We start from the raw sequence: 21345 nt of genomic DNA, 5'->3' as shown, positions 1-21345 counted from the left end.
GGAGGAGATTTTCTCACATGCAGGCAACACTGGTACTTGATGTTTTTTGTTTCAAACAAAAGTTAAAGTATGTCATTTACCCAAGTGAAAATCAAGTCCTGACTCCTCACCATCGTCTGCACCCTCTAGAACCTCAACTCACACCATATTCTTCCTTACACTCCCACCACACCAGTCACATCTGCACCTGAAGCCGTCTGTGTCACTTGTTCTTTCTACCTGGGAATGCGCTCCCTCAAGATCTTACCATGGCTCCCTCTGTACCATTCAGGCCTCAGGTCAGGATGGGCCTCCAGTGACCACTCTGTCTGGAGTAACCCTGCCAGCTCACCCTCATTAACCCACTGGAGCACACAGAGCATTTGCCACTCTCTGAAGGCATCTCAGCACAGTACTCTCCCCTTGTTTAAGGCTTTTTGCTTTCATGGTTTAAGTTACCTGCAGTCCAAAAACACTGTTACAGTCTAATGCAACACGGAGTTCAGGCAGTTGGAGAAAGAGACCATTTTGACCCAACTTCTGTTTATGCACAGTATATTGTCATCCTGGCTTTATTCTATTTAGTGACTGTTGCTAATCTTTCACTGTGCCCAATTTATCAGCTGAACTTTATCCTGGGTATAGGGGTATAGGAAATCACCACATCTACTGGGTCAGTACTCTGAGGTTTTGGGCAGCCCCTGGAGGTCTCAGGCTGTGTCCCCATGGGGACACTATTGCAATTCCTGGTTTACATGTTCCCTCATCCCTAGACATAAACCCGGTCTAAGGGGACAGGGAGTTGACATGTTCGGGTTACAGCCCCGTCACCCTCACTGCACTTGGTGACAGGCTTGAATCAGGTGTCGAGGGCCAGGCAGGGGCAGAGCACCTGGGCATTGCCTTGCAAATGCTGGGCAAAGGACCGTGCTGGACACAGTGACGGAGACAGCCATCCCTGTAACTGGGTGCTGCTGGAGACAGGGTTCTTTTGTTCCGAGGAGTTATTATTCAAATGCTCCTAGTTCGGAAGGTGGAAGAGGGAAGCAGAAACTTCTCATCATAATTCTATCCAGCAATGCAGTGTCCACTTCAGAAAAGCATTCCCTGCCTAAAGAGCCCTTTTTATGCACCACTGTTCAGGCATCAATACCCTGGTCTATCGGGTGGAAGGATAAAGGGGGCACACAAGCAATGCAGATTGCACAGGGGAATTGCACATCTCCCAAAAGGTGAATTAGCGCCAGAGAGCTGCTTGGATCAGACACAGTCATCGAGGGACAAGGATCTGGCACAGTTAAAGCGGTACTGGAAGACGAAGGGAAGATGGATGAGTTCCTCAAAAGAGGAGTCTATTTGAATATGAAAGGATTATGAGAGGCCCTTGGGAAAACCAATGAAGAACTTCAAAAGTTTTTCAAAAATGGCGCTACTGCGGTTGTGTTGCTAGAATCAAATGACACTTCAATCGACTGTGGCTTTCTGTGTTGTGCAAATGCGCTGGCTGCCTCAAAGGTCCTGAAGTCAGGATTCATGGGCCAGATGCTTATGGCTTGGAGGAAAGTGTTAGATTTGAAAATTTCACTGAGTGATCACATTTCACGCTTTTCATCCCAACATTACAAAGCCAGGATGTCTTTGCCAAGAAATCTCGCACAAATAAAAAGAAACGAATAGGTTTTGTGGGCATGGGGTGGGGGAGAAATCTTGACTATCAGCATGATACTACATCTCTGGGTGTTTAGTGACAAAAGTACTGGCCCCCAGTGGGATGTGAATGAAAGGCAGCAGGTGAGCCATGCTGTCCATTAGGGGTCTCTAAAGGCCACAGTGGTTCTCAGTCACTGTGAAGCGAGGTTGTAAGAGGGACAGCAACACATATTTGCATTTTCATCTTCACTCCGTTCTTCCTATCATTCACCTGCCTAGGAAAGTGTGGAATGTACAGAGTTAACTCAAACGCAAAACCAGCATCTGCTCCAGCATGAGCAGACACTGTCCCTCCAAGGCACGTCAATGTCTGATCTTCTGTTTTTCTTTTCTGAAGTGGATAATAATACACGTTTAATGTGCGCTTGCTGCTCAAAAGACTCTCTCTTAGTGCTTTTCCTCCCGTCTCTACTTTCCACCTTTAGTGCAAGATAACTAACATCTGCAACCTGGCTTATCAACTGTGTGTGTGCATACAAACAAATGTAAGTATTCCAGATATTCATATATGGTGGCTGAATTTGTCCTTCCTTTTATAAAAATTGAATCATATTGGAAATATTTTTGATTACACATGATAGTTGTCTCTGAAAGCTAATATAGCCCAAGATGTCTTCTCTTTAAGGGCTGCATAATATTTCTTGGTACAGACACACCAAAAGATACTTAAGCCATTCCATGAATGTTCTAGTGGCTTCTATATTGTTTCTTGCATTTCCATGACAAACAATGCCAGAATAAATTTCCACATTCAAAAATCCTAACCCAGTGATTTTTGTTTTTGTTTTTTTCCTATAGGGTAGAGGCACAGATGTAGAATTACTATGCCCAAATCAATTTTCATTTGATTTTTAAAAAATAGACACTGCCATCCAGATTACTTTCCAAAAAAGGGTCTAGAAATTTACATTTCTAGCAGCAATGTGATAGAAAATCTTTCTCCTCACTCTCAAGAACACTGAACAGAAATACAATGCTAAACACCTCCTCAGCAGTAAGCAGCTTGTCAGGGAAGGGGTACCTCATTATATCCATGCCCCGCCCCGCTGTTAAGAAATAGATGATGGAGGACACACAGAAAGCTGCCAAAAGTGACTATTATTAGTTTGGGGCTCTGAGGCACGGCATTTGGGGAGAAGGATACAGGATAACATCAGCCTCTGAAGAACAGGCATACAAAGTCAAGATGCTTAGCACCAGGGATCATTAAGGAAACCGACTCTGAACTACAGCATGACAGCACTTCGCACCTGGTAGGACGGCCACAACCAAAGCTAGGCATAGTCAGTGCTGGTGGGGATGTGCAGAGATGGGAGCCTTCATATAGTGCCGACGGTAATGTAAAATGGTACAGTTGCTTTGGAAAGCAGTGGAGCAGGTCCTCAAAAAGTTAAATATAAAGTCGCCAAATGACCCCGCAATTCCATCCCTTGTCCAGAGCATGAAAATCTATCTTTACACAAAAACTCATATACAAAGGCCAGAGCAGACTCACTCATTATAGCCTACAAGTAGAAACCTCCTCAGATGTCCACCCACTGAAGAATGATGAAACAAAAAGTGGCATACGTACAATGGAGTAGTATTATGGTTAAAGCAATGAAGTGCTAAAACCTCCTACAACATGGATGAAACTTCAGAACATTATGTTCAGAGGAGGAAGACAGACACCTCAGAAGACTGAGGTTGGGGGCTGGGGTGCTGTCAGAGTGGGGATTCCGTACCTTGCTCCCCCAATCACCCCCTTTTTTTTGCGGTATGGGGGACTGAACTCAGGACTTTGCCCTTGCAAGGCAGGCATGGCACCACTGAGCTAAATCCCTGGGCCTCCCCTTTCTTATTGTGTATTATTCAGAATGTCTGCTCGGTCTGCGTGCTACGCCCCAAATCCCCAACTCATGCCATTAAAATTACAAAATAATGAAAGGAAAAGTAAAAGAAAGGAAAGTTCTAGACAAGAGAGGTGGGATTCAAAGCAAAGTTAAAGACATCATTTTGCTGTGACCTATACACACCCGTGTTTATAGCAGCACCAGCCACAATAGCTAAATCTTGGAAGTAGGCTCTGTGTCCATCACCAGAGGGATGTCCAAAAAAATGTGGTCTTTACAAACAATGGAGCACTACTCTGCCATAAAGAAAGATAAATGAATCATTTGTCGGAAAATGGATGCATCTTGAGATCATAATGTTGAGTGAAATAAATCAGACACACAAGTTTAAACATCACGTGGTTTGTCTTAGATGAGACACCCAAAATATAGAGGCTGACATAAAAGATAGACAATAGGAAGTAGAGAGATAGATATTTCTCAAAAGGGAAGGAGATCACATGATGGAGGGAGGGGGTGGGGAAAGAAGGGGATGAGAAAAGGGTTGAGGTGTGCTATGCACACGTGCCAACTCCCCACAAGGAATGTAACCATTATGTACTGCAAACGGGTACTAATGAAAAATAAAAACAAAGAAATTTTAAACAGCAAAGGGAAGGAACCTAAGATGCACTTCCAGTTTGGCCAGGCCATGCCCCCAGCATCTGCAGTTGTGACAAAGGAACACGCAGCTCCGACTGAAGGTGTCCTGGGGGCCAGCTCCATATTCCAGAGTCTGACGCTATGCTTGGCAAGTTCAGAAATTTGAACTTTTAATTTATTTTTTCTTGTTGATTGATGGTGTCAGACTCTCGCTATGTATTTCAGGCTGGCCTTGAATTCACTATGTAGTCCAAGCTGGCCTGGAAGTTGTGGCAATCTTCCTGCCTCAGCCTCTTGAGTGCTGGGATTACAGGTGTGCACTACCCTGCCTGCTGAACTTTCTAAGTCACCTGAAGAGACCCCACTCCTCAGAGGTCACTTGTAGGAAGACTGGTGAATCAACCCCACGGGGTGCCCTGAGCAGCCTGCAGCCCAGTGTGGCACTGCAGGGCTCAACTGCTTCCGGCTAGGACGGCCTGATGCTGGCGAGGTTGGTGAGGTTTATAAAAAGCTAGCCTCGCTGAGGGTGTGCAGTAGGGGAAGGGTACGAGGTCAGAAGTGGTGCACTGGGGTTGCTGGGCTGGCGCAGTAGCATTGAGCTTGGGCAGCAAGCACCACATGAGGATTTGTTTTGACGGCGAAATTTAAGATGAAAGCCCCGAGGTCGGGCCGCACTGGAAGGCTGTGCTCTCTTGGCCCGCAGCCCGCCTGGCGCGAGATGCACGGACACAGGGGTGCTCCTCACCCCTGCAGCCTCCGGGCTCCAGGGCCCCAAGCCGGCCTCAGGGTCCTCATGCTCAGGCGGCTCAGGGTCCTCCGGGGCTGAGCGCGTCATTGCGCTGTGCGCCTGTGCCTGGCCCTGGGTCCCACAACCAGGATGGTGACCACTTTCCGATCCAGGACTTGGGTCTGTTCTGGAGCTGTGGAAACAGCATCAAACCCCCACCAGGGCGGGACACTGTGCCTGTGACTGTAATCCTGCTACTCAGGAGACCGAGGCGGGAGGGTCATGAGTTTGAGGCCAGCCTGGGCCACTTAGGGAGACCCTGTCTGAAAAACAACAGAAGAGCAACCACCGGAGGGATAACTGGGTGCCAAAGGAGCACGGATTTTAATCCTGTCCAGGCCACGGCCTGCTTCCCCGTATCCGCCCCTCACCGCCCACTCCCACACTGGAGATTCAGCTCAGGGCCTTCACATGAGCCACATCCCCAGACCTTTATTATTACTTTTACTTCCTTTTGAGACAGGATCTCGCCAAGTTGTCCAGGCTGGACTTGAACTCATGACCCTCCTGCTTCAGCTCCCACAGAGCTGGGATCACAGGTGTGCAACGCCACACTCAGATGGAAGCTGTGATTTCTGGCACTGGTCTCCCATGACACTTCACCCAGGGGTCAACAGCAAATGCGTCTACTCTCATTCATTACAGTGTCAGCAGAAGCACGTTGCTCAAGGAGCACTTTTCAATTTAATAAAACATATATATATATATATATTTAAGAAGGTAAAATTAGGCAATGTTTCTTTTGAGGAACAAAAAGGAAGAGGTTAATTTTAGAAACTTCTTATCAGGTGCAACAGAGACATTCTTCTGTTTTTGAAAAATGATGACTTCTGGGGGATAAATCAGGCGTTGGTCTCTGCCATCCATTAAGCAGTGAGGATCAAGCAGTTTTTTTTAAAAGAGGGGACTCACATGATAAATTTGCTAGAAAAGAAGCAAAGAAGGAGAAGAATGAGGCGTTGTCATTTCCCCAGGGATCTGTGGTGTTTTAGGCATAAATGCACTGCGGTAAAGTCCGGTCAGGCCCCACCAGGCCCAGCCAGGACTGCGACAAAGAACGTCCCCCTCAGCATCCCGGTCCGTTGGTCTCCTTCCTGTCAGCAGTTTCCCTAGCTGCTTCCCTAGCGCTCCCTCCTGAGGGCAAAGAAATCCTCCTTTCACCATGAATGCCAGGAAACACAAATCCCTCGCCAGGTTTACACAGCTAGAGGGCAGCAAAGCCAGGACACAGGCCGGGGTGCCTTAGACCCCAGACCCGGTCACCGTTGTAACAAGTGTAACAACTGCTGTAACCATGTGCCCGCCCACAACACCAATATATTATCTTACAGTTCCGAAGGTCCTGTGTCAAAACGGGCCACCTTCTAGAAGCTCCGGGAGAACCAGCTTCCTTGCCTTTTCCAGCAACCTGCAGCTGCCTGTGACCCTTGGCTTGCGGCCCCCTCCTCCACCTTCAAGGCTGGAGCGGAGCATCTTCCAGTCTCTCCCTCGGTGACACCTGCTCCTTTCATATCTTCTTTTCCTACTCCGTCCCTCCTGTCGCAGTGCTTCTAAAGATGCTGTGGCCACATGGACAATCCAGGATCGTCTCCACATCTCAGGCCCCTTAATCCCATCTACTCTTGCCTGGGGTGCATCCTGGGGATTAGTTCATCGGCACAGGAGGGAGGAAAGATATTGCTCTGGGTGCTACACTCTTATGCCCTACAGGTTCATAAATAAATGCATGCTCCAGTACTTGAACTCTTGGGGATGCTTTTGAGACAAGGAAGCAAAAATTGGCTCTGGAGAGAGACAAGAAAAACATCTTTTTCACGAGTGGAGTGCAGACACAGGCCACGTGCAGACACCCACAGGCAGGATCCTCCGAGCTCTGACTGCACTGCCTTGTGGGCCCTGGGAGGCTCCGCGGCCCCTGCAGCACAATACAGAGCTGCCCCAGTGGGGCAGTAGCTCCGGCTCTCTCCCCTTGTACCTGCACCTTCTTAAACCACACTTGTGTTGCTGAAGAACAGAATGCTAATTCAACAGCAGCAGTGTTATCTGTGCTTTGACAGAGCGTAGCTTTATGCGAATCCTTTGCGGTCTATCTCCTGAGGGAGAAGGTGCAGGATTTTTGCAAAAAACAAACCAGAAAACAACTGTCCTGAGGCAGTGAGAAGCCTTTAGGGTGTCTGCTCCCCTGAATGGGGGACTTGGGCTTTCTCCTCCTGGCAGCTCCTAGGTGAAGAAGATAAGCCATTCTGGGCCTTGTCCTGCCTCTTGGCTGGAAGGTGGCTGGCAAATGTCTGCAGCAGCAGTGGCACCGGCCTGACGAATGTCTTAGTCAAAGGTGCCACCTGCTCTCCCCAGGGTAGCTGACTGGGTCTGGCCTGCAGGTGGGTGGCCAGGTTGCATTTTCTGTGCCTCCAAATCTCTGGACCATCAGAGATTCTGTTTCTCCTTCGCAATTCGCCAAAGTCTGCACAGAGACAGAATGCACGGGGTGCCTTGCACTCAGCTGCAGGGGCAATGAGCTGCACCCCAGGATGGTGTGTCCCTGAAATGCAACAGGGTCATGTAACATGAGTGACACCTGTCACCACGGGTCATACAGCCAAGAAGCTGTGAAGCAGGGACTCTAACCCAGGTCTGTCTGACTCCAAAGCTATCTTATTAGTGTTTTCACTCTATTGCTTTTATCATATCTGTTGCAAATCCTTGGTCTCTCACAGCTGTCATACATACTCAGAAGCGACCAATACAGGGATGACTGTATATTATTATTATTATTATTAATAATATTATCATTTGGGGCAGGGTCTCACTATGTAGCCCAGGCCCGTCCTTGAATCCGTGGTCATCCTTCACCTCAGCCTCCTGAGTGCTGGGACTCCAGGCGTGCACCACCACGCCTTGCAAGGACGGGTTGTATTGTATCCTGCTAAGCTGTTGAAGTCCTAATTCCTGCAAGTGTGAGTTCTTGGGAAATAGGATGTTTTAAAAATGATTTATTTATTTATTGTTTTAGTACCAGGATTGAACTCGAGACCTTGTGCTTGCCAGGCAGGCGGCGGGCAGCACCACTGAGCTAAATCCCCAGCCCTTGATTGATTTACTTAATGAACACGTGTTTGCAGTACTCGGCGTTTGTATTCCTTGCATGCAGCTGGACACGCTGCAGATAATCAAGTTCGGATGAGGTCAAGAAGCCCAGCCCTAACCCAAGATGACTGTCTCCTTGTCAGAAGGGGGATCTGGGCCCTGAGACAGCACACACAGAGCGAAGACGCACAGCCAGGAGAGCGGCCAGGGGACAGGTCCAACCCTGCCCACTGCTGGGCTCTGCACCTCCGGCCTTCAGCACTGTGAGACACTTTTAGGTTCTAAAGGTGCTGCAATTCCTGACGCTCTGGTTACGGTGGCCCCAGGAGACACAGGCAAGCAAGTGCCCAAAGGGAGCCCGTGGCTTCTCGCTCCGTTTTGTTTGGCATAAATGGAATCAAAGGGCTCGCACCCCAGGGTGCTGTCACCCAGCGCTGCACTGACCTTCATCGTAGTGCTGGATGGTGTGTGCTGATATGATCACTGGTGTCCCGTTCTGGCCACACTGGCTGTCTGACGCTATCTGCAATACAACAGGTGTTGGTCAGGTTTTCAGAGGAAATGGAAGAACCCAAGGGAGAAGCTGCCGGGGAACCTCACAACAAACTTCATTTAAAGGCTGTGTGTCTGGCAACTGCTAAGCGCTGCATGGTACCCCAGAGTAAGGAGTGAACCCCCAGCAGGGCCGAAGCCCAGTGGCAGAAGAGCACACACGCCTCATTTCAGTACATCCCACAGTAGAGATGGGACCCCGAGGACAAAATCGCTATTTGTGTAACGGAGGTGGAGCAAGAACCTAACAGGCCAATTCCCAAACCTTGCTCTTTCCATGTATGAGCGCAGACTTAGGACATGTGCAGTGTACGCAGCTGTCTTATACAGACACAGCCCTTAGCCAGGAGCTTATTCAGCAAACTTGTCAAATACAGGAAGTTCAGACTGTGTGTGTGTGTGTGTGTTTCTGTTCCGTACTTCCTCCCTCCATCTGCATTGTTGCAATTTCTTTCTAATTTTAGGGCCCCACCTTGATTTTTCCCTTTTCTGCTATTTATTATAGATATTTAAAAAGACCATGTAAGACACATATACACATACATAGGTGCTTATATGGAAATAAAAATATTTGCAAAAGAATATATTACACTGGGCATGGTGGTGCATGCTTTAATGCACCCACTTTGTGAGGCTGAGGCAGGAGGATCACATGTTCAAGCCCAGAGTAACAAGATCCTGTCTCAAAGTAAAGAGTAACAAATAAGTAAAAGGGCTGGAGATGTGGCTCAGTGTAGACTATACCCAGGCTCAATCTCTGGTATTGCAAAAAAACCCAAAGAGCATTAGTTGAATATTAATTATACATTAAGTATTTTGCATATAATGCTCTACTTTGCTATCACTTTTAGCAGTAAGAATATATGTTAATAAATATGAAGGGAGGAAAAACTAAAAAACTGAATTCCATGTCCTAAACGTAATAACCTCCCGGGTGGATACAGTAGAATTTCCCTTTGCTTACACTTCTGTAATGGTTGTAATTGTTTAAAATAACTTCATGTTCTTGGATTTATGATTAACCCTCCCAAGAAATAGGAAAATGTAAACATCCTATCGTGGCCCAACCATGATGACTGGTATTCTCAGGTCAGCGCCTGTGTAATCTGAGGTATGGGGTCCACAGACTGCCTGAAGGGTTTTAGGGTCACCTGTCAATGTTTAACAACCAGGAGATTGGGTTAGCGCTGTTTTCCAGCTCCTAGAGCAACGCAGGAATCCGGGGTTGCGAGCCATCTTGGTGGTGTATGTTGGTTGCCGCCAGCAGCTTCGGAAGGGCCTTGGTCCACAGTCGCCTCTCCCTGGGCCACTCATTTTCTTGTTGCCTGGCTCCCAGAAGCCCAATATAACTGACTTATCTGGGCTTGCAATCATTCAGGGGGCTTGAGAGGACTCGTGCCCACCCCACAGCCAGAGATTGCAACTGCAATTGGTCTCAGCTGGGGCCCAGCATCCGGGTTTCCAGAGCATCCCAGGTAACGCGAACATGCAGCTTGAGGCCCATACTGCCAGCATTTCCATTTCTAAGCCATTCCTTCAGATGCAGCCTTCTCTTCTGCACAGAAATTCCCTCTGCTTGTATGATCAATACCACTTCATAGCTACCTTTCCTACAGGGATTTCCGTAGTTAGCAATGCTCCAAGTTGTAAGCTGAATTGATATAGAAAGCCCTGATGGTAGAAATTCAGGCTTTCTGCTTTCTAGATGTAGAAGATCCAAAAAGAAATGTTTGGGTTTTGGGGCCTCAGTTCTCTGAGCAGACTGCTAAGGGGCTCCCTAAGTACTGTTCTTGACCTTGACTGCCTGCCCTCGCAGAGACGCTTTGGGAACTCAGCCTGCCTCTGTCCGACACAGTCTCGGTTTGGTCGGTCTAGAGGGCGACTCAGGCATTTGAAGCTTTGAAAGTTTCCTAGGGGTTTCTAATGTGCAGCTGAGATCTTGAGCTACCGAGTTAACCCTGCGCTTCTCATCCTCAGCAATGGACATTCGGGGCTAGCTCATTCTTGGGCACAGTCCTGTGCATTGCAGTGGTGCCACAGCAGCCCTGGCCTCTTTGTCCTAGATGGCACAACCACCTCCCTGAGTTGTGACTATCAAAAATATCTCCAGCCACAGCCAAGCAGACCATCTTCCTAGGCACTGCCCGTGGAGGTTCTTAGAGACACAGGCTCCCTAGGAATCCCAGCTCTGCAATTCCTGCTTGGCTCTTACGTGGCACCTCAGAACCTGCATTTTTAACTCATGCTGTGGTGGACACCAGAGATCCAACCACCGTGGAACAACACTGAGAACAGCCCCCAGCCCTCAAGCCCAACCCAGTGACAGGGTGGCCACTTGTTTTGGTCCCCCTGCGAGTAGCAATGTCCCGGGGTCGGCCACTGTGCTACCTTGTAAGTGCCTGCTTCCCAGTCATGCTCTTCATCTTGGACTCTTTGTGGAACACTCATCTGGTTACCCATTGTTCCTGCAACCAAGAAAAAAGAGTGAGGGAGACAGAAAGAAATCAAAATCAAAACTAAGCTGAAGTCTTACACCCACACATGACGCTCAGGTGCAGAGACCTGGCAAGTTTCTCATGGATGTTACTGTCACAGGCCCAGGTGACAGGTGTTTTGGGGAAGGAGAAGAGAGTTTGAATTCTTATATGCAACAGAATTAAAGTCCAATGCAGACTTGAATTTCAATTGCATTTCAGTGCTGGGGTGGGAACGTTGATTCTCATGAGAGGTATATGAAGGATAATAACATTTTCTTCCCTTTTAGCTGGATTCAGAGCTATCACATCAAGGACCTAAGCATGGAAGTAATTGAAATAATACTTATACTTTTTAGCTTCCTCTGATCCTCAAACTGCATTAATTGCTCCTCAAACTCCTCATAGTACTGGCATTTATTCATAGCACTGAGCACTACTTGTAATTATATATTTATTTGGATACATTTGTATTCAATCATTGCTTCAACAAATACACATCTATCATAACTGCAGCTAAGGCTGCGCCAGGCACAAAGGTTATCTGCTATGAATTAAGCAGAATAGGTCCACTGACTTCACAGAGCTGAAAGTGAGCAGGTGGAGAGACAATGAACAAGTGGAAAATAAATCCATAAATAGGCTGCTGCCAAGAGTTCAAGGTGCAGTGGTTACAACGACAGCATCTAGAGCCAGACTGCTGGGCGCGAATCCTCTCTCTGCCCTTCACAGCCGAGCTCCGGGGTTCACTGACCTCCGCGGGTTGCCATTTGGAGACACAGCGCTGTGTGCCTCTCCCTGGGGTGCTTCAGCATCAGAGCTGAGCCCTCAGAGGTCACCCAGGGACGCACATCGGCAACGTGGCCCACTGAGGACTGGGCCTGCTCGGTCTGTTCCCTGAAGCTGGGCCCCCAGCCCACTCCACAGGCCGCCATCTTGGAGCCCAAAGCTCCTCTGCACATGCCCAGTCTATGCCGATAAAGGCCTCCGCCCCTCGACCCGCCCGCACTCTGCTTCCGCGGGCTTTAGAACAAAAACCAGGGCTGAACAATGTGTCTGCGAGCTTCCTGCCCTTGGTACGAATTTTTATTCCCCTGTAGTAGGCACTGAATAACTGGAAATTAGGCCAAGAAAGGGCCGTGGATCCCATCACCTGCTCTCTAGGGGAATTAGGTACATAACCATTTCTGGGAATTTTACGTATTTTCTAACCATACCCTATAATAAAGCTGAGCATTGCTAAAACCAATGGGATTCTTGTTATTTTGCAGGATAAAATCCATGATATGCATAATTACAGTAGGTTATTGCTTTCCATCTTTTCCCTGGGGCATTACGAATATACTATTGAGTCTTCAAGACCAAGGTCAGTAGCAATGGCCAAATTCAGCTCGCTCCTGGTTCCAGGATCACTAGTGAGCTAAGGATGGGCTTTACGTTTATAAATGGTCCAAAGAAATCAGAAGAAAAAATCTTAAAGTGTGATACATGAAAGTTATATGAAAGTCAAATTTCAACATTCATAAAGTTGTATTGGAAAACAGCCATGCCTCCCTTCTATCTATCTATCTATCTATCTATCTATCTATCTATCTATCTAATCTATTATCTATCTATCATGTGGATAGATTGTAGGATAGGATTGTAGGATTGAACCCAGGGAGCCCTGAGCTATATATCCAACATTTAAAATTTACATATTACTATTTTTTAAATTTTGAGACAGTATCTTGTAAAGCTACCCAGGCTGGCCTTGAACTTGCAATCTTCCTGCCTCAGCCTCTGGAGTAGCTGGGATCACAGGCATGTGCCACCGTACCTGCCTCCAATGGCCATTTACTTATGTATTATCTGTGGGATGCTTTCTTGCTATCAAGGCAGAGTCCAGCCTCTGTGACAATGTATTTGCAGAATGCGTGGCTGGCAAACTTGCGATATTTTCTCTCTGAGTCATTACAGGAAGTTGACTGACCCTGCCCAGGATAACCCTGGGTAATATGTACCCATTTTGCAAGTAAGGGGATTGAGCCACTTGACAGATTAAGTGCTGCTGCTAGTAAGACTAACTAGGGGCCCGGGGATTTAGCTCAGTGGTTCTACCACCTACCTTGCAAGTGCAAGGTCCTGAGTTCGATCCCCAGTATCAAAAAAAAAAAAAAGACCAACTAGGATTTGAACCTTCTATGCATAAAAATAATGACAACAATTTTAAGAAGTATGGTTGTAAAATAATAATAGTAACATTTGCTAAGTGCTTACTGTGTGTTGAGACAATGTTATAAGAGCTTCACTTGTGGTACAATTAATTTACTTCTTGTAATAAATCAGCAAGGCAGTGGTGTTATTCCAAATTCTCAAAACAAGAAACTGAGTCACACAGGTCAGATGTCTTGGCCAAGGTCACACATAAACGTGTGTGTGCACATGAAACAATGTATTTACACATATACATGCATGATGTTTCCATCTAAATTTAGCTAACAGGTTAAACAACTATCAGTGGTCATTACTCAATTTTAATTGAATTCTATTTGAGAGATGCTTTCGATAAATGCACGAGGTTATGAATATCTTGGAACTGGGAGATGTGCTCCCCGTGATGAAGGAGATAAACTTTTCTATCCCACCAGTTTGGGGCTACAGGATCCTGATCACTGCACATTTTAAGTAGCCTCTCAACAAACTCAGGGCCAAAAGGATTGAAAGAAGGAAAATGCAGTCCCATATTCTTTGTAGCAATGACCTAGAATCATATAACACTGCCAGTTATAAAGTATTTGTGACACTGTCTCTGCTGGTCCATCAAATTGTTTTATTTTAAAATTAATTTTGTTGGCACATTTTAGGTGTACAATATAAGGACATTCATCATTGGAAGTTTGCACCTTTACAGAATCCATCTTGGTTCTTATTTTTTTCCCCCTTCCCCTGCCCTCCCTTCAACCCCTCCATCCCTCCCCATTTACAAAGATTTTGTTTCCATTTTTTCTTTTTCTCGTATTAATTCCATTCCCTTCTTTCCTTTCCCCTACCCCTCCCACTTCCCCTTCCCCTTTGCTCCTTTTCTTCCTATTTCACATTATCTAGTATACCTTTTAGTCCTTATTTACACTTCCAGTTTCTCACACTAGAGAAACTATTCGGTGTTCACACATGTGTGTCCTATTTATTTCACTTGGGTATCGCCTCAATGTGGATACATTTCAACAAGTTGTTTTAAAGAGCAGGTTTATATGGTACAAAAGCGAAAGGCTACTGCCACCTATCGGCGAATGTAAGTACAACACGGGGAAGATTAAGGGGAGCCGCGGATGGTTGGCAAACAGAAACCTTGTGCTAACAGCTGGCCAGAGGACAGGGAGCCTTTCAGCGCCCAGGCAGTGCTGTACCTAACCGAACAGTGAGATGCCCTTACCTGAAGATGTGGAGAGGTCGCCACTAGCCAGTGGTGAGTCCACCTATGAGAGGAGTTCATGTACGCAGGGCCCGAATAGGGCCTGGCACACGTAAGCTCCACAAAAGTGCTGGCCAGCAATAGGATTACCGTGCAGCACCGCTGCTGTTTGCGGTCCGTTTCCTCCAAAGTTGTTTGGTGGGGAGAACCCACTGAGCAATCTGGCATTCTTATCTGATTCCCACAAGCCTCTCTGGGATTTGTATTTGCACCAAATGTCCAGCCGTCCTGGTGACCAGCCGCCTCCTGGGATGGGGACCATCTTCCAGGTTGCTCCAAGGAGGGGGTGCTCTGGGGTCCGGGACCTTCACGTGATGTTAAAACCGCCGAGTTCCAGGCACACCAGAGTGGTTGGTGCTGGAGAAGCCACTTTCGGACCCTGAGGCAGGGGCTCTTCTTATGCTCATGGAAAGATGGGGAAACTGAGGCACGAGGCAGGTCAGACAGTGATTTCTGTCTGTGATGAAGTTTTCATCAGTGCCCCCGAAATGGGAAACATAAATAAGATTGGGAGTTTTTCAAGATAGACTTATTCAACCGAAGGAGCTAGCTTTCATTTTGAAAAAAAAAGTTTGAGTGTGATGTTAAAACGCCTTTTTTGTTTTAATAAACCAAGGGTATGGATGGTTCTTTTTTTTGGTTATTGGACATTGGGCCACCCTTTGAGCAGGGGGTGATGTTGTTGAAGTCAGACTCTCATCTGAGGCCCCAGCACTTTGGGAGTGTGGCCAAGGCGATCGGGGTGTGCAGAGGGGGCTCTCCGCCTGTGTCTCCATCTCCTGCCTGTGGTCCGGGGCTGCCCCTCATACTGGGCTGTGCATTCGAATCCGCTGCATGAGGGGTGTTGGGACCTCAGGTGCTGGCTCCTGCCACGCTGAGTTCAGGAGCTCCCCTTCTAACTGTTGCTTTGCTGGCCACTGTTTTTCACAGCTTACGAATCAACAGAAAGGTCCTGGGCCTCTGGCTTCCCTTCTCTGAGTGGGGGTGCACAGGGCACTGGGTTTTCTAGAGCCCTGCCCCTTCCTGGGTCTCAAAAGTGACGGGCGCAGCCCCAGAGGGAGAGACGAGGTGGCCAGGATGCTGCAATCCCCCTGCTTCCCTGGGCAGCCCCCAAACCCTGAGTTAGACAGGCCTCTGCAAAGTCCGCATGTCCTGGGCTTTGCGCAGGGTGCTCAGCCCCTCTGATCCCACCTTTCCGGTGGGAAATATATGCAATGGCAGTGTTCATAATGGCGACAGTTATAAGCATGCCTGGATATTTTCTATGCCCTGCAATTCCAATTTGCAGGAATTTTCTTCCCTTGGTCCTCCCAAGAACTATCCAGGTGAGGCGATTTTAGTTTCTTGATTTCTGATGGGAAATTTCAGAGCAGACAGCTTTTGTTACTGAACTGCTGTCCTCATAACGTCGTGCTCTGGTGGGGAGGGATTGAACGAGTCAGGCCCGTGCCTGGTACTGAGCTGCTTGTCAGGTAAGTGTTAGAGACACGTGTGTGTGTGTGTGTGTGTGTGTCTGTGTGTGTGTTTGACACCATATAAAATTATTCAGTATATGTATTTACAATCTGGAATGGTTTCTTTTGGCATCAAGTTTCCAGGAGCAGATATTTCGTTTTGATCTTATCCTAGTCCCTGATGAGTTACATTGTTACACTAAACTTGTTCTGTTTGCAAATGGGCTGCTCTTAGTCTCCTTCTGGAACTTTGGGGCAATTTTCTTGAACCCAGGGTGATTCAGGCCCTGGGTGACATTTGGAATGCTCAGCTGGTTGGTGATGTTTCTGATTGTCACACCTTAGGGGTGGGGGACACTATTGGCATCCACAGTAGAAGCTGGGGATGTTGCTGAACATCCCACAAGGCCCACTACAGCCCCCTTGGGCTGTCCAAATGACAAAGAGTGACTTGTCCCCAGTGTTGAGTTTGAGAGACTGCTCAAGGGACAGGATTAATTTTTCTCCTTATAGATAAGGCCCAATGTCCCCTTGGGCTCTGCGTTTCTGACGAGTTGGTCAGCAAAGCAGTGCAGAGCAGGGACACGAGAGACCTGCCTGGGCTCCGGCCTGTGGCCTGCACAGAAGCCCGGCTTGTCTCCTTGTCTGTGAAGGCAATTGTGATCACAGTGCATCCCCATCATCAGGCTCCAGGGAGGACTGAGGAGGGCTCAGCCCACTGGCACGGTTGCAGCAGCTGGGGAGCAGAGATCAGCAGTTATTACAAGTGCAATTAAGATGTGCTGTGCTTCAGTGCAGTTGTCCCTTGGCATGTGGTAGGGCGCACGAAGGAGGTTCCAGGACTCCTGTGAATACAAGCATCGGAGGATGCTCAGGGCCCTCATATAAAATGGCACGGTATTAGCATAGATTCTACACACATCCTTCTGTGTACTTTAAATCACCTGTAGATTAAGTATATGGTGCCTAAGTGGATGTTACACTGTATTGGCAAAGAAAAAGGCTACATTTTAAAACAATGTTGTCAACCCAAAGGCTACATTTTTAAACAGTGTTGTCAATCCACAGCGAGTTGTATCCACCTTTCAGGCCCAGGAATTGGTGACCTGACTATGTAATACCTGATATCTCTCTAGTGGCCACACTACACCAGGCCTTGCTCTGTGCTTTCTTTCCCATGTTAATTTGCCATATCCTGGTCAGAACCCAGTAGCAGTGTTCTTATTGTTCTCACCTGTGTCCAGGGAGCTTAAGGTCCTACGTAAGATGATACCACAGGCCTTCAAACTCTTGCAGGGACCCCTGATGTTACTATATTTGGAGGTAGGGCCAGTAAGGAATCAATCAAGGTGAAATGAGCTTGGAAGGGTGGAGCCCCGACTAATGGAATTAGTGTCCAGATTTTTTTTTTTTGTACCGGGGATCAAACTCAGGTCCTTTCGTTTGTGGGGCAGGAGGCGGAATCAGAGACATAAATCCCTGGCCCAGTGTCCAGATTTTTAACTTACTGGTTTTGGACTTTCTACTGTCCTTTCTACTGTGCAAAATTTGCTATAATTTTATTACTTACATGTAAAAAAAGGTAGAATATAAAATAAATATTTATTGTGTATCTGTTTTTGAAATATGATTTTTTCCCCCCTGGGGATCAAACCCAGGGCCTCATACCTACTGGGCAAGTGCTCTGCCACTGAGCTAGATCCTCAGCTCCAGGAAATTAAAATTATAATTAATCAAGGAACATGGTTCGGTATAAATTGAGGAGTGCATGGTCACTGATAGTCGTCATGAGGATTAAACACAGGGCCTGGCAGGAGTCAGGAGAGGTGGTGTCAGGTATTACTAATAGTATTTACTTCCCTTGGTAATGCTGTGATCTCACCAGCTCTGTGTTCTGGCCTCTGAATGAATTTCCCACTCTGGATGCTCCCCTGGAAATTCTCTTTCTGACTCCCAGGCAGGTGCCCCTGCCTCCTTGCTCTGGTTACAGAGTAACAATGGGCCCTCCTCCCAGAGCAGGCGGAACTCCAGACACCATTCCTGCAGGCCCCGGGGAAAGCCCTTTTCTGAAAGTTCCTCGCCAGCAGCCGAATGCCTGTGGAGTGGAAGGGGAGGTCCTTGAAGGGTGGATGGGTAGCAGAACTAGTCATCGAGTAAACAGGAAACACCTTCGATCAATGCAATGGAATGCGGGCAAGCCATGGGCCCTCTGCCCCACCCATGGAGAGGCAATGCCACCATGGCCAGCCTGGCTCATCCAGCAGAGCCAGCCCTCTGTCCCTGACCCCTGAGGCAAGGTTGATACCCGGATAAATGAGGAGAACAGACCCACTCTGCCCGATGCCAGCATCTTGTGTCTGTTTCCCCGAGTGGCCCAGCCCAGCGCTGGGAACATGGCAGCTCTTATCAGGGTGCCCGGGGCAGTGGCGTGGGCTGCTTCCTATGTGGGGGTCCACAGGGGACTGAATCCAACCTTCATTCCATCCCCAGCCCTGAGCCCTGGGAGGGGACACCTGGAGTCTAGGGCAGGGTTCATTGTCAAAATCTGGCCAGGCTCTTCAGGAACGCTTGTGATGGGTGTGTTGCTATCCGACCACTTGACTGTGAGGGCCTAAATGGTGGATGATCCTTGAAAACAGAACTCACGTTACTCTGTGCATTGCACCGCACATCTTGACTAGAAGGAGAGCACGTAATGTGCATCAGCCAGGCTTCCTGTGCACCGGAGAGGGCTGGGAGTGGCCCAGCAGGGCCCAGAGTGCAAGGAGGCATTGCCCTCGGGTTCCAGCGCTGAGAGCCTGCCTGAGCCTGCCTCCGGGAGGTGCCAGATCTCCACTTCATCCTCCTCGTCTTTTCTCTTCTGAAGTCTGTGGTTGCCCCATTCCACAGGTGCGGAGACTGAGGCTGAGCTACCCAATCCCTTCACCTTGCTTGAGAGCCCGGCGAGGGAGCAACTGGCCGGCCTTCCCTGGGCGGGAGAAGCCCTCGCTTCCCATCTCATCACTGCACAGACAAACAGCAGTGACAGTCGGAAGGCTCTGGAGAGGCAGAGCTAGGGCTGGGGCCCAGGTTCACGGAGCTCAGGCGCAAACCCAGCTCTTGGAGGTGGAGGCAGAGGTTCACAAGTTTGAGCCCAGCCTGGGCAACACAGGCTTAGCAAGACCCAGTCTTAAAAAGGGCCGGGAATATAGCTCAGCTTGGAGGCACTAGGCTCAACCCCCAGTATCACAACCAACCAAGCCAATGACCAAACCAAAGGAGCAAGCGAACGTGCGAAAACAACCCTTAGGAGCTGCACAGCACAGCGCTTGGCTGATACCGTGAAGGCCAACGCCCCGAGCACTCACAGGACAGCTGAGCACCATGCGGGGAGCCAGCCCCCCAAAGCAGTCCAGTCCCTCTCCCTGCATCTCTCAGCACCATACCAGCCCCAAGGGATGGGCCTGGGTGGATCCGTTACTTTCCTAAAGCACAGGCCCCTTTCCTAAAAGGCAAACACTCCGGGGGCTCAGAACTCCAGAAAAAAGAATCCCTGTGAGTTGGGGCATTGGTCCCCCCCCGCCAAGTTGAAATAACTTTGTGATGTCTTTTATTTAGGGAGAAAGCCAAGGCTTGAAGCCACCCCAGGCATGGCAGGGCCGGCTGGGCGGGGTGCTGGTCTGGCAAAGGCCTCAGTCATCAAGATGCACAGTTGCCACACGCCTTTTTTTTTTTTTGGTACCGGGGATGGAACTTGGGACCTTGAGCTTTTGAGGCAGGTGGCGGAACCACTGAGCTACATCCCTGGCCCTGTGATCTTATTTTTACTGAACACACTGAGACTTTGTTGACCACAGGCTACTTGACATTAATTTTTAGTTTTTTCTTTTTGTCTTAAGATTGCTGCTGACGACTGAGCCTCCTGGGGTCTCTTCAGGTTTGTGCTGCCCTTCTGCCACCCTGATGGGATCCCGGTTCCAACCTCCTTTCCTCAAGATCTTGACATCCCTTCTTCTCCCCTTGCCAGCTCAACCACTTTGTCCAAATTGTAAAATAGAGACATTGGAAACAGCAAGAAGCAAAATGACAGCTGAAGGTGCCTAGATGTCCTTGGGCTTTACAGTGTTCTCGCCATCCTTTGAGTTTGGTACAGTTATTGTGCCCATTTTACAGAAGAGCAAACAGAGGCCCCAGGGGCTGCAGGACGCTGCCCAGGGCTCCTGGCCAGCCGGTGGCATGGCTGAGACCAGCATCTGGAGGTCTGGTTCCAGCACCACCCTTTAATCACCATGGCTCTGCAGGGCAGGAGAGTGGCTCCGAGGGTGATGTACATATCTTGCATCATGAATCTGGATTTGAATCCAGCACCTGCTTTGCAGGGGAGTCTTGGGCATACTTTATGGAGAGGGAGATTCATAGAGGACTCAGTGGGTCCTTTCCCCTAGGTGCAGATGCAAAGTCTGCTCAGCTGTATGGGGTTCTTGGTGGGACAGTCATCCCAGCTGCCTGCCATTCCCTCCACCTTCTGACTTCTCCCCATGTCCTGAAAAGACTCCGTGGTTCAATGCACATGGGAGCTATTTCTGTGGCTCCATTCCCAACGCTGCCCATGATCTCAGTGAGCCCTGGTGAAACTAAAACCCCTTGAAAAGTGATCTTTGAATCCCTTTCACAGATGGCAAAACAGGCTCACACATACCGGGGCACATAGGGAATAGGTGACTTGCCCCGGGCAAGTCCAGCCTTCGGAGGAGTCCAGCCTCTGCATTCCAATGCCTGCCACCAACAGCACACCCTGCAGCCAAGCTTAGGGTCTGAAAGTGCTTACCTGTTGAGCCCCTGGAGGGAGTATCTTCAGCTGCTCAGGGTCCCGTATCTCCAGCTGCTGTGGCCGGTACCAGGTTATCTGCTGAGCCCAGCTCCCTGCCCTTTGCTTCCTCGTCCTGAGCCTGCTGGCTGAATACACAGACCAGGGCAAACACAAGCCTGGGTGGAGTCCTTGGCCCTCCTGCTCTTGTAGAAATAGTTTCTCTTCCTGCATTTGGGCTGTCCTTGCCTCTCCAATAAAAATTCAGCACCTGGGTTCTCCTGGGCATCCTGCCCCTGGCCCTCACCTGCCGAGCTTTCCCAGGTGGAACTGGGTCGTAATTCCCTTCCCCAGTAGCCAGGGGTCACAGTCAGAGCAGGGAAAGCATGTTCCATGGGATTTTGCAGTTCTGCTTGCCTTTCACCCTCATTTATTCCAGAACACAACCTCCACCAGGACCTGAGCGCCTGACTGGAGATAACATCTCAGCCTCCGCATCACCAAGCCCTGCAAACATGACTCCCGAGGGCTCTGGACCCGGGAGAGGGGGAACTTCAGGGCAGCTCATTGCTCCAGTGACAGAATGTGACC

General features: G+C 48.7%; 1 protein-coding gene across 9 annotated transcripts in view; it reads right to left on the bottom strand.

Annotated features, from left to right (window-relative positions):
- Bcas1 (brain enriched myelin associated protein 1) overlaps positions 1-20930 on the bottom strand; it is a 99991-nt gene extending 79061 nt beyond the window's left edge. For 2 of the 9 annotated variants that reach the window (XM_087197674.1, XM_087197678.1), the window contains exons 1-3: positions 20776-20930; positions 10975-11051; positions 8479-8557 (exon numbers count right to left, since the gene is read on the bottom strand). In XM_087197674.1, the coding sequence (XP_087053800.1) occupies positions 8479-8557; positions 10975-11046 (151 nt within the window). In that variant the 5' untranslated portion in view covers positions 11047-11051; positions 20776-20930. Of the gene's footprint in view, positions 1-8478; positions 8558-10974; positions 11052-11814; positions 11974-20775 lie in introns of those variants that run through there. The other 7 variants (XM_087197679.1, XM_087197673.1, XM_087197676.1 and 4 more) reach the window with 7 other exon arrangements.
- Between the last annotated feature and the right edge of the window lie 415 nt (positions 20931-21345).

This window comes from Heterocephalus glaber, unplaced genomic scaffold (assembly GCF_053883595.1).
Source record: "Heterocephalus glaber isolate CG9 unplaced genomic scaffold, H.glaber_assembly_v1.0 deba00001673, whole genome shotgun sequence".
Taxonomy (NCBI): domain Eukaryota; kingdom Metazoa; phylum Chordata; class Mammalia; order Rodentia; family Bathyergidae; genus Heterocephalus; species Heterocephalus glaber.
The sequence above is the reverse complement of the archived record's forward strand: the minus strand, read 5'-3'. Positions and strand labels throughout refer to the sequence as shown.